The 13,081-nt window shown below is 45.9% G+C and overlaps 1 protein-coding gene across 2 annotated transcripts in view; it reads right to left on the minus strand.

Moving 5' to 3' along the window:
• LOC139278367 (cadherin-8-like) overlaps positions 1–13,081 on the minus strand; it is a 221,791-nt gene that overhangs the window by 24,413 nt on the left and 184,297 nt on the right. The window contains exons 8-9 of one of the 2 annotated variants that reach the window (XM_070897038.1): positions 4,103–4,224; positions 281–398 (exon numbers count right to left, since the gene is read on the minus strand). In XM_070897038.1, coding sequence (XP_070753139.1) covers positions 281–398; positions 4,103–4,224 — 240 coding nt within the window. Of the gene's footprint in view, positions 1–280; positions 399–4,090; positions 4,225–13,081 lie in introns of both variants that reach the window. The other variant, XM_070897037.1, reaches the window with a different exon arrangement.

A 13,081-nucleotide genomic window follows, 5' to 3' on the forward strand; every position in this document is an offset into this window, starting at 1 on the left:
GCCGATCTGACCGAGCGACACATTTATGGGCAACAGGAGGAATAAGACCAAAACAAAACTACTCACGCATTCTTGCTTGAATGATCTCTAAACGGCTGCTCTCTGTCAGAGTGGCAATTACCCTCGGAACGGATAATCTTCCAGCTAATTACTGCGGGCTGTAATTAAGCACGATCCAAGCAGCCCTGATTGCTCGCTGGCCTGCCTGCAGTGCCATCAGCATTCGAGGGCAGGATCAGAGGATCAGACCACACGTCGATGCGCTCGGCCCCTCACTTACCTTCGTTGTTCTTGATCGTGAAGTTGGGGTTCTTGGATACCTCTGGGGCCAGGCTGTAGAAGAAGTACTGTCCGGTCTTTGGGTCATCTTTGTCAATGGCACTGACCGTCTGAATGACCTGTTCATAATGAGATCACCAGTAAAGGTCAGCATGCACAGTAAAATATAAACACAAATAAACACCTCAAGTCGCTGGTGAAATACCACCAACGATGTCTCCGCAAGATCCTGCAAATTCCCTGGGAGGACAGACGTTGGCGTCCTCAATCAAGCCAACATCCCCAGCATCGAAGCACTGACCACACTTCATCAGCTGCACTGGGCAGGCCACATTGTTCACATGCCCAACACAAGACTCCCAAAGCAAGCGCTCTACTCGCAACTCCGACACGGCAAGCGAGCCCCAGGTGGGCAGAGGAAATGCTTCAAGGACACCCTCAAATCCTCCTTGATAAAGTGCAACATCCCCACTGACATCTGGGAGTCCCTGGCCAAACACCGCCCCAAGTGGAGGAAGAGCATCCGGGAGGGCGCTGAGCACCACGAGAGCATGCAGGAAACAAACGCAGGCAGCAGAAGGAGCGTACGGCAAACCAGACTCCCCACCCACCCCTTTCCTCCAACCACTGTCTGTCCCACTTGTGACAGAGACTGTAATTCCCATATTGGATTGTACAGTCACCTGAGATCTGACTTTTGGAGTAGAAGCAAGGATTTTGAGGGACTGCCTATGATGGTGATGGTTCACAGGACTCAATAAAACCCCAGCCAGTTGGGTTTGGGGGATCTATGATGAGGCAGGTGGTTGTGAACCTGATGGATGAACTGGTAATGTGTAGTGTGATTGTTAAACCTTTGCTAATAAACCAACTAGTTCTTAATAGCAATGTGTTGCCATGAATTCGTAAGCAAAGAACCCATGAAGCAAATACATTACACTTTCCAATCTTTCCAGAAGGCAATGACTCAGGTCGGGGTATAGTTTCAGGGGGACTGATAGCCCTCCAGTACCTTGCGGTAGTGTCTGTAAATCACACGGCAGGCTCAACAGGGAGTGTCGGCAAGTCATTCCCATGCCGTGTCCATCACAGTTCAGCCCTGCAGGACCTCATCTCATCCACCGAGATGCAATTTTCCAGGTCACTGGATGTTGGTTAGGAACCCGGGATGGCTTTTCCTCCCCGGTCGATAGATACCAAGGACAATTTCACTGCTGCCCCTGCAGTGGTTATGTTGCTAGGCCAGTAATCCAGTATGCCTAAACTATGAATCCGAGAGAATATGAGTTCAAATCCCACCATGAGCTGACTGAAAATTTGAATTCAGGTTAAAAAAAAATAATTCTGGCCATGAAGCTGTCGGATTGTCATTAAAAAAAAACAAAGTCCTTTTAATGTCCTTTAGGGAAGGAAACCTGCTGTCCTTAACTTCTCTGGGCCGATATGCGACTTCCCACACCAGCTTGACAAACTCTTAACTTCCGTTTGAGGTCCCTGACCTACATTGGCTTCCGGTTAAGCAACACCTCGATTTCAAAATTCTCATCCTTATTTTCAAATCCCTCCATGGCCTCGCCCCTCCCTATCTCTGTAATCTTCTTCAGCTCCACAACCCCCCCGAGATGTCTGCGCTCCTCTAATTCTGCCCTCCTGAGCATCCCTGATTATAATCGTTCAACCATTGGTGGCCGTGCCTTCTGTTGCCTGGGCCCCAAGCTCTGGAACTCCCTACCTAAACATCCCTGCCTCTCTACCTCTCTTTCCTCCTTGAAGATACTCCTTAATACCTACTGAGATTTTGGTCACCTGCACTAATTTCTACTTATGTGGCTCCGTGTCATTTTTAGCGCATAATACTCACGTGAAGCGCCTTGCGAAGTTTCACTAGGTTAAAGGCGCTATATAAATTCAAGTTGTTGTTGTTGTTGAGGTGTTCCCCATCTAGCAATAGGGTCGCCAAATCTCCACGATCGTCCTGGGGTCTTCAGGAATTCAAAGATTAATCTCCTGGCACTGAGGAGACCAACCCCGGGAGAAAAATAATCGGAACATTAAAAACACCAAATCCTTTCAACATGGTTCTTTATTAGTTGTAGAATGTTGGTGTTGGGAAATAAAAGGCTGTTTGCCGGATAGTCATAAATCAGTAGATGGAGGAACAAAGGCTGGAATTTTCCCATTTAAAAACTAAAGAGTTGGGTTTGGAGCTGTGGGGACAGTTAAAGTATTAAAGGTGGGATTCCTGAGCTGATACTGCTCTCAACTCGCCCACTTCTGCTTTTAATGGAGGCAGGATGGGGGTGAGTGCTGGGGAGTGGGGTGACCAATCCACTCCCAGGGGGTCGGTACTTCAACTTAGCTATTGTAACAAAGAGGATGGAGTATAAAAGCAGGGACGTCTTGCTACAGTCATACAGGGTATTGACTGGAATACTGCGTGCAGTTTTGGTTTCCATATTTACGAAAGGATATACTTGCTTTGGAGGCAGTTCAGAGAAGGTTCACTCGATTGATTCCAGAGATGAGGGGGTTGACTTATGAGGAAAGGTTGAGTCGGTTGGGCCTCTACTCACTGGAGTTCAGAAGAATGAGAGGTGATCTTATCGAAACCTATAAGATTCTGAGGGGGTTTGACAAGGTGGATGCAGAGAGGATGTTTCCACTGACGGGGTAGACTAGAATTAGAGGGCATGATCTTAGAATAAGGGGCCGCCCATTTAAAACAGAGATGAAAAGGAATTTCTTCTCTCAGAGAGTTGTAAATCTGTGAAATTCGCTGCCTCAGAGAGCTGTGGAAGCTGGGTCATTGAATAAATTTAAGACAGAGATAGACAGTTTCTTAACCGATAAGGGGATAAGGGGTTATGGGGAGTGGGCGGGGAAGTGAAGCTGAGCCCATGATCAGATCAGCCATGATTGTATTAAATGGCAGAGCAGGCTCGAGGGGCCGTATGACCTGCTCCTGCTCCTATTTCTTATGTTCTTATGTTCTTATGTAACTTAGATATTGTATCGAGGCTGGAAGTCTCTTATTCTCTATCCATTTTGAATTGAAGTGCCTGAGGACAAGCTTTCACACAATTTGCGAAACATGGTGGTTAAACAGAGACGGGAACTGCTGCATGCATGAGGTAAGTGGCTTTATACCCACCTCCTGGACCCAGGGTCCCTACCCTACCCACCTTCCCTAGTTAATGGTCACTAATGTCTGTTAGGGAAGAAAATCTGCTGTCTTTACCCGGTCTGACTTATATGTGACCGCAGGCCCCCATCATCATCATAGGCAGTCCCTCGAAATCGAGGAAGACTTGCTCCCACGCTAAAAGTGAGTTCTTAGGTGGCTGAACAGTCCAACATGGGAATTACAGTCTCTGTCACAGGTGGGACAGACAGTGGTTGGGGAGTCTGGTTTGCCGCACGCTCCTTCTGCTGCCCGAGCTTGTTTTCTGCACGCTCTCGGCGACGAGACCCGAGATGCTCAGCGCCCTCCCGGATGCACTTCCTCCACTTGGGGCGGTCTTGGGCCAGGGATTCCCAGGTGTCAGCAGGAATATTGCACTTTATCAAGGAGGCTTTGAGGGTGCCCTTGAAACGTTTCCTCTGCCTGCCTGGGGCTCGCTTGCTGTGTAGGAGTTCCGAGTAGAGCGCTTGCTTTGGGAGTCTTGTGTCGGGCAAGCGGACAACATGGCCCGCCCAATGGATCTGGTGGAGTGTGATCCGTGCTTCGATGGAGACCCACAGCAATGTGGTTGACTCATAACTGTCCTGTGGATGAATAAACAAAAAAACACAAGCCATTGAACGACGGCACTGAAGTACCCACCTGCCCCGATTTTCCACTTTCACACAGGTATGCTTCAGATTGTGAGGCAAGTTCGGGCGCATTGTCATTCACATCGAGAACCTTGATGGCCACAAGCACTCGGGACACTTGGCTGTGATTCCCTGCAAGGGGGGGAAATAAATAAGGGATAGGAGGTTAAAACATCAGACATTGAGCTCCTAAAATGAATACACATTTATCAAAAACTCTTCATTTCCTGTGTTTCTTTTTTCCTCTGCACATTTTCTGGACACTTCTCAGTGAACGTAACTGTTGCAAAAGTTTGCAATTCAATTCCTCCTTTCAGAGGAGGAGAAAACTGAATGAAGAAAATAAATTAGAACTGTAGTTGTTCCTGCATCCCGCAGGTTTCTATAATCCAAACTTGGTGTCACATAACCATTACTTTTCAATTGACTTTGTCTCTTCTCCAACTCTTTCAGCCCTTATTTTTTGGTTACAGCACAGAAGGAGGCCACTCGGCCCGTCGAGCCCATGCCAGCTCTCTTCAAGAGCACTTGAGCCCCTCCCCCTAACCTTTCACCATAGCCCTGCAAATTGATTTCCTTCAGGTACTTATCCAATTCCCTTTTGAAGGATACTATTCAATCTGCCTCCACCGCCCTTTCCGGCAGTGCATTCCAGATCCTAATCACTCGCTGCGTAAAAAAGATTTCCCTCTCGTCGCCTTTGGTTCTTCTGCCAATCACCTTATATCTGCGTCCTCTGGTTCTCAACACTTCCGCCAATGGGAACAGTTTCTCTCTATCTACTCTGTCCAGACCCCTCATGATTTTGAACACCTCGATCAAATCTCCTCTCAACCTTCTCTGCTCCAAGGAGAACAACCCCAGTTTCTCTCCACGTATCTGAGGTCCCTCATCCCTGGACCCATTCTCGTAAAACTTTCCTGGACCATCACTGAGGCCTTCATATCCTTCCTAACAGCGGTGCCCAGAATTGGATACAATACTCTAGCTGAGGCCGAACCAGTGTTTTACAAAGGTTCATCATAAATTTCTTGCTTTTGTACTCTATTTTGTACTTCACCTAGGAACAGTGTTAGGTCCTTTAGCCCCTCAAGCATCTTCCACGATACAATTAGATCATGACTAATCTGTACCACAACTCCATTTACCCACCTTTGTTCCATAATCTCTTGATACCCTTGCTTAAAAAAAAAACCTGCCGATCTCAGTCTTGAAAGTTTCAATTGTCCCCAAGCATTTTGGGGGAAGAGAGTTCCATATTTCCACTACCTTCTATGTGGAAAAACTACTTCCCAATTTCCATTCTGAATGGGCAAGCTCTAATTTTAAGGTTATGCCCCCTGCTTGTTGTGGATTCCCACACCAGGGTAAATAGTTTCTCTGTATCTACCCTATCGAAATCCTTAATTATTAACACCTCAAATAGTTCACCCCTCAACCTCACCTAACAACTTGCCAAGGCTTCTTCAGCAGCACCTCCCAAACCCGCGACCTCTACCACCTAGAAGGCCAAGGGCAGCAGGCGCATGGGAACAGCATCACCTCCAAGTTCCCCTCCAAGTCATACATCATCCTGACTTGGGAGTACATCGGCTGTTTCTTCATCGGCGCCAGGTCAAAATCCCGGAATTCCCTCTTGAACAGCACTGTGGGAGTACCTTCACCACACGGACTGCAGCGGTTCAAGAAGGCAGCTCACCGCCATCTTCTCGAGGGCAATTAGAGGATGGGCAATAAATGCCAGTGATGCCTACATCCCATGAACGAATGAAAAGAAAACCTTCTAAACATAAGGGAATACCAAACTGTTTATGTAACCGGTCCTCATAATTTAACCCTTTAAGCCCTGGTATCATTCTGCTGAATCTGCGCTGTACCCACTCCAAGGCCAATATCTCCTTCCCGCTATAGAAACACAAAATGCTGGAAATGTCAGCAGGTCAGGCGGCATCTGTGGAGAGAGAAACAGAGTTAGCGTTTCGGGTCGGTGACCCTTCGGCAGAACCGGAAAATCTTGAGATGTAACAGATTCTTAAGGAAGTGCAGGGGCACTGAAAAGGGGAGGGGAGGAAAGAACACTTTGGCAGAAAAAAATCAAAGAGCAAGTTATTAGTTAAATGAAGAAAGATTGCAAAGTGCTGCAGTACAACTGGACCTGGGATATTTGTGCATGAAACACAAAAGGATAGTATGCAGGTACAGCAAGTGATCAGGAAGGCCAATGGAATCTTGGCCTTTATTGCAAAGGGGATGGAGTATAAAAGCAGGGAAGTCCTGTTACAGTTATACAGGGTATTGGTGAGGCCACACCTGGAGTACTGCGTGCAGTTTTGGTTTCCATATTTACGAAAGGATATACTTGCTTTAGCGGCAGTTCAGAGAAGGCTCACTAGGTTGATTCCGGAGATGAGGGGGTTGACTTATGAGGAAAGAATGAGTAGGTTGGGCCTCTACTCATTGGAATTCAGAAGAATGAGAGGTGATCTTATCGAAATATACAAGATTATGAAGGGGCTTGACAAGGTGGATGCAGAGAGGATGTTTCCATTGATGGGGCAGACTAGAACTAGAGGGCATGATCTTAGAATAAGGGGCTACCCATTGAAAACAGTGAGGAGAAATTTCTTCTCTGAGGGTCGTAAATCTGTGGAATTCGTTGCCTCAGAGAGCTGTGGAAGCTGGGACATTGAATAAATTTAAAACAGAAATAAACGGTTTCTTAAATGATAAGGGGATAAGGGGTTATGGAGAGTGGGCGGGGAAGTGGAGCTGAGTCCATGATCAGATCAGCCATGATCTTATTGAATGGCAGAGCAGGCTCGAGGGGCCGTATGGCCGACTCCTGCTCCTATTTATTATGTTCTTATGTTGACAAAAGGGAAGGTCTGTGATAGGGTGGAAGGCAGAGGAGATTTAAGAGACAAAAGGGTTGATGAGAAAAAATGAGATGATAATGGCACAAGTTAAGAAACAAAAGATGCATCTAGATAGGATGTGAATGGCAGAATCATCATCAGGAATAATCTTCCCGATGTTTGGCTTCTGAAATTTAAAAAATACATCTAACAAAATGCGAATTTCAACAGGTTTTGCTTGAGGTATGTTCCCTCTGGCGCATTAAATTTTTCTTTACAAATAATTTTCCACTCATTAAAATGCTAAAATGCCGCTTCATAAATATATGAAGTGTTAAGATCAATATTGAACACACCAAATAGCAAATAATAGCTACATTTATTGTGTGGGGGAAGAAAGCATTGAGAGAAATTGATGTAAATCCCGCCAAATGATCTGGCAAATATTTCTCTTCAATCTGAAATGCAAACATTAATTTGGAATCCTGTCTAATTGTTCATTTAAACAGGCTGAAGGAAATAAATTATTTCTCGCTCGCTTGAAAGCTCGCCTGGTAAGTGCGCTATGTTGTATTATATTAAGCCATGCGGACACAGCAGGTTTGCAAGTTCAATCTCTGGTCTCCGCTGAGCAGGGTGGGCTCGACTGGATCAGAATTTGATGGCATTATGATTGGACCCACTGTCCCTGCATACAGTTTTGGTCTCCTTATTTAAGGAGGGATTCATTCATTCAAAGGTAGTGCCTCAGAATTGAGGAAGATTTGCTTCCACTCTAAAAATGAGTCCTCAGGTGGCTGAACAGTCCAATATGAGAGCCACAGTCCCTGTCACAGGTGGGACAGATAGTCGTTGAGGGAAAGGGTGGGTGGGAGTGTTTGCCGCATGCTCTTTCCGCTGCCTGCGCTTGATTTCTGCATGCTCCCTTGCTTGCATTGGATGCAGTTCAGAGAAGGTTTACGAAGTTGATTCCTGAGATGACGAAAATTGAGCGGGTTGGGCCTATACTCATTGGAGTTTAGAAGAATGAGAGGTGATCTTATTGAAAAGTATAAGATTCTGAGGGGGCGTGACAGGGTTGATGCAGAGAGGATGCTTCCCCTCGTGGGGCAATCAAGAACTAGAGGGCATAGTTTCAGAATAAGGGGTCGCCCATTTAAGATGGAGATGAGGAGAAATTTCTTCTCAGAGTGTGGTGAATCTTTGGAAATCTCTACCCCAGAGAGCTGTGGAGAGCTGTGTCATTGAATATGTTTAAGGTGGAGACAGGCAATAAGGGAGTCAAGGGTTAGGGGGAGCGGGCAGGGAAGTGAAGTTGAGGCCAAGATGAGTCAGCCATGATCTTATTAAATGGCGGAGCAGGCTTGAGGGGCCAAGTGGCCTACTCCTGCTCCTATTTCTTATGTTCTTATGTTCTTAGGCAAAGGAGTTGATAAACACCCAGTATTTTTGTTAGCTGGTAGGATTTCAATAGAGTAAATAAAGATAAATTGTTTCCAATGGCTTAAGGTTCGAAAACCAGAGGACACTTTTAAGGTGATTGCAAAAGGACCAGAGGTGACATGAGGAAATAGTTTTTTAAGCAGCGAGTGGTTAAGATCTAGAATACGCTGCCTGATAGGGTGGTGGATACAGATTCAATAGTAGCCTTCAAATGGGAACTGGATAAATATTTGCAGGGGAAGCAATTGCAGGGATATGGGGAAAGAGCGGGGAGGGTGGGACTGACTGGATTGATCTTCAAAAGAGACTTGACGGGCCGAATAGCTTCCTTCTGTGCTGTACCATTCTATGATTCCCACTCCTGATCACTAACCAATGGAAATGTGCGTTGTGCAGACATCCCAAGCAGACCTCAGCTCCAGGTGCAAATTAGACAGCAAGAGAAGAGGCAAAGAATGAGCTTGATGGACATAAAATAAATACACACACATGCGAGACAGTGAATGAGGTCAGAGAGCGACAGAAGGCAAAAGAGAGAAGAAAAAGAAAGACTTGCATTTCTACAGTGCCTTTCACAACCTCAGGATGTCCCAAAGTGCTTTACGGCCAATGAGGTACTTTTTGACCTGTAGTCACTGATGTAGGAAAAATGGCAGGCAATTTGTGCACAGCCAGCTCACACAAACAGCAATGTGATAATGACCAGATAATGTGTTTTTAGTGACATTGATTGAGGGATAAATATTAGCCAGGACACTGGGGATAACTCCCCAGCTCTTCTGCGAAATATCGCCATGGGATCTTTTGCATCTACCTGAGAGAGCAGACGGGGCCTCGGTTTAACGTCTCATCTGAAAGATGGCACCTCTGACAGTGCAGCACTCCCTCAGCACTGCACTGGGAGTGTCAGCTGGGATTTATGTGCTCAAGTCTCTGGAGCAGGACTTGCACCCACAACCTTCAGACTCAGAGGCAAGAGTGCGACCCACTGAGCCATTGCTGACGAGAGCAGGAAACGAGCTCCTGGAGATAAAGGAGCACGGAATGCGTTGACAGAAAATGCACTTTAAGGAAGGGTACCTGTTGTCCTTTCCCGATCTGGGCCTATATGTGACTCCAATCCCACACCAGCATGGCTGACTCTTAACTGCCCTTTGAAGTAGCCTAGCAAGCCACCTAGTTGTCACATTCATTACGTGGAATTAAGTGGTTCAAGAAGGCGGCTCACCACCACCTTCTCAGGGCCACTAGGGATGGGCAATAAATGCCGGTCTTGCCACATCCGGAAGCTGAATAAATAAAATTGATGAGCAGCAGTGAAGAAGTTAATAGAGAAATTGAAAGGCGAGCAATGAGTTCACAGAGAGTTCTTTTTAAATTCAAAAAAACTCTCAGAAGGTGGGCATCACTGGCATTTATTGCCTATCCTTAGTTTTAGTAAAGGGGTGGGGTTGGGCCTAACTTTTCAACCACTGGTAGCACTTTGATGCAACATAAGAACATAAGAAATAGGAACAGGAGTCGGCCATTCGGCCCCTCAAACCTGCTCCGCCATTCAATAAGATCTTTACTGCTCTTCTGCCTCAACTCCACTTTCCTGCACTAGCCCCATATCCCTTGATTCCTTTAATATCCAAAAATCTATCGATCTCTGTCTTGAATATGCTCAACAACTGAACTTCCACAGCCCTCTGGGGTAGAGAATTCCAAAGATTCACCACCCTCTGAGTGAAGAAGTTTCTCCTCATCTCAGTCCTAAATGGCCGACCCCTTATGCTGAGTCTGTGACCCCTGGTTCTTGACACCCCAGCCAGAGGAAACATCCTCCCTGCATCTATCCTGGGTAGCTTGCTAGGCCACTTCAAACAAGAGTTAAGAGTCAAACGCGCTGGTGTGGGACTGGAGTCACATATAGGGCCAGATCAAGCTAAGGACGGCAGGAGGATGCATTGGTAGTCATTTTCCAACATTCTATAGACTCTGGTTCGGTTCCTATGGATGGGAGGGTAGCTAATGTAACCCGACTTTTTAAAAAAGGAGGGAGAGAGAAAACAGGGAATTATAGACCGGTTACCTGACATCGGTAGTAAGGAAAATGTTGGAATCAATTATTAAAGATGTAATAGCAACGCATTTGAAAGCAGTGACAGGATCGGTCCAAGTCGGCATAGATTTAGAAAGGGAAATCATGCTTGACAAATCTTCTAGAATTTTTTGAGGATGTAACTAGCAGAGTGGATAAGGGAGAACCAGTGGATGTGGTGTACTTGGACTTTCAAAAGGCTTTTGACAAGGTCCCACACAAGAGATTGGTGTGCAAAATTAAGGCACATGGTATTGGGGGTAATGTATTGACGTGGATTGAGAACTGGTTGGCAGACAGGAAGCAAAGAGTGGGAATAAATGGGTCCTTTTCAGAATGGCAGGCAGTGAGTAGTGGGGTGCCACAGGGTTCAGTGCTGGGACCCCAGCTATTTACAATATACATTAATGATTTGGACGAAGGAATTGAGTGTAATATCTCCAAGTTTGCAGATGACACAGAGCTGGGTGGCAGTGTGAGCTGTGAGGAGGATGCTAGGAGGCTGCAGGGGGACTTGGACAGGTTAGGTGAATGGGCAAATGCATGGCAGATGCAGTATAATGTGGATAAATATGAGGTTATCCACTTTGGTTGAAAAAACAGGAAGGCAGATTATTATCTGAATGGTGAGAGATTAGGAAAAGGGGAGGTGCAATGAGACCTGGGTATCATAGTACATCAGTCATTGAAGGTAGGCATGCAGGTACAGCAGGCAGTAAAGAAGGCAAATGGCATGCTAGCCTTCATAGCGAGGGGACTTGAGTATAGGAGCAGGAAGGTCTTACTGCAGTTGTACAAGGCCTTGTTGAGACCACACCTTGAGTATTGAGTGCAGTTTTGGTCTCCTAATCTGAGGAAGGACATTCTTGCTATGGAGGGAGTGCAGCGAAGGTTCACCAGACTGATTCCCGGGCTGGTAGGACTGACATATGAAGAAAGACTGGACCGACTAGGCTTATATTCATTGAAATTTAGAAAGATGAGAGGGGACCTCATAGAAACATATAAAATTCTGACGGGATTGGACAGGTTAGATGCAGGAAGAATGTTCCCGATGTTGGGGAAGTCCAGAACCAGTGGTCACAGTCTAAGGATAACGTGCAAGCCATTTAGGAGCGAGATGAGGATAAACTTCTTCACTCAGAGAATTGTGAATCTGTGGAATTCTCTACCACAGAAAGTTGTTGAGGCCAGTTCGTTAGATATACTCAAAAGGGAGGTAGATGTGGTCCTTAGTAAAGGGATCAAGAGGTATGGAGAGAAAGCAGGAATGGGGTACTGAAGTTGCATGACCAGCCATGATCATATTGAATGGTGGTGCAGGCTCAAAGGGCCGAATGGCCTGTTCCTGCACCTATTTTCTATGTTTCTATGTTTCCTTTCCTAAAGCATGTTAGTTTTACAACAATCCAAACAGCTCCATGGTCACTTTTACGTATACCAGCTTGTTATTGCTAGTGTTTTGTTTTGGACTGAATGCAATTTCTCAAGCTCCCACTGTAGCATTTGTTCAGGTATCCAGGATTATTTGCCCTTCAACATAACCACAGCACTACCAAACACCGGAATGACAATGCCTGAGCTCGCAGAAATTGAAAAGCCTGGGAATGTGCTTGTATAAATTGAAGGGCTGCAAATTAACTCAGAGATTGAGGGTCAGGCTTACAGAGCAAGAGAAAGGTTTGGAAGCAGAGTGAATAAGCTAGGAGAGAGTTTACAATTACAACTCACTGCCCACAGATTGCAGGAAGAGAAAGGGCTTAATATATCCCAAATTCTCACGACATGAAGTCATTAATTATTCACTAGTCGATCTCCCTCAGTGCTGCACTTGGGGATTCAAGACCAAACGCAGTTGTTGTTTTTTTTCTTCCCACTCTTCGCTTGGAGAATAATCTGAAGTGGTGGGAGCGGTGAGGGAAATCCTTATTAGTCGGGAAATTGTGTTGGGGAAATTGATGGGATTGAAGGCCGATAAATCCCCAGGGCCTAATTGACTGCATCCCAGAGTACTTAAGGAGGTGGCCTTGGAAATAGTGGATGCATTGACAGTCATTTTCCAACATTCCGTTGACTCTGGATCAGTTCCTATAGAGTGGAGGGTAGCCAATGTAACCCCACTTTTTAAAAAAGGAGGGAGAGAGAAAACAGGGAATTATAGACCGGTCAGCCTGACATCGGTAGTGGGTAAAATGATGGAATCAATTATTAAGGATGTCATAGCAGTGCATTTGGAAAGCGGTGACATGATAGGTCCAAGTCAGCATGGATTTGTGAAAGGGAAATCATGCTTGACAAATCTTCTGGAATTTTTTGAGGATGTTTCCAGTAGAGTGGACAAGGGAGAACCAGTTGATGTGGTATATTTGGACTTTCAGAAGGCGTTCGACAAGGTCCCACACAAGAGATTGATGTGCAAAGTTAGAGCACATGGGATTGGGGGTAGTGTGCTGACATGGATTGAGAACTGGTTGTCAGACAGGAAGCAAAGAGTAGGAGTAAATGGGGACTTTTCAGAATGGCAGGCAGTGACTAGTGGGGTACCGCAAGGTTCTGTGCTGGGGCCCCAGCTGTTTACACTGTACATTAATGATTTAGATGACGGGAT

The sequence above is a fragment of the Pristiophorus japonicus genome, chromosome 13 (assembly GCF_044704955.1).
Source record: "Pristiophorus japonicus isolate sPriJap1 chromosome 13, sPriJap1.hap1, whole genome shotgun sequence".
Lineage (NCBI taxonomy): Eukaryota > Metazoa > Chordata > Chondrichthyes > Pristiophoridae > Pristiophorus > Pristiophorus japonicus.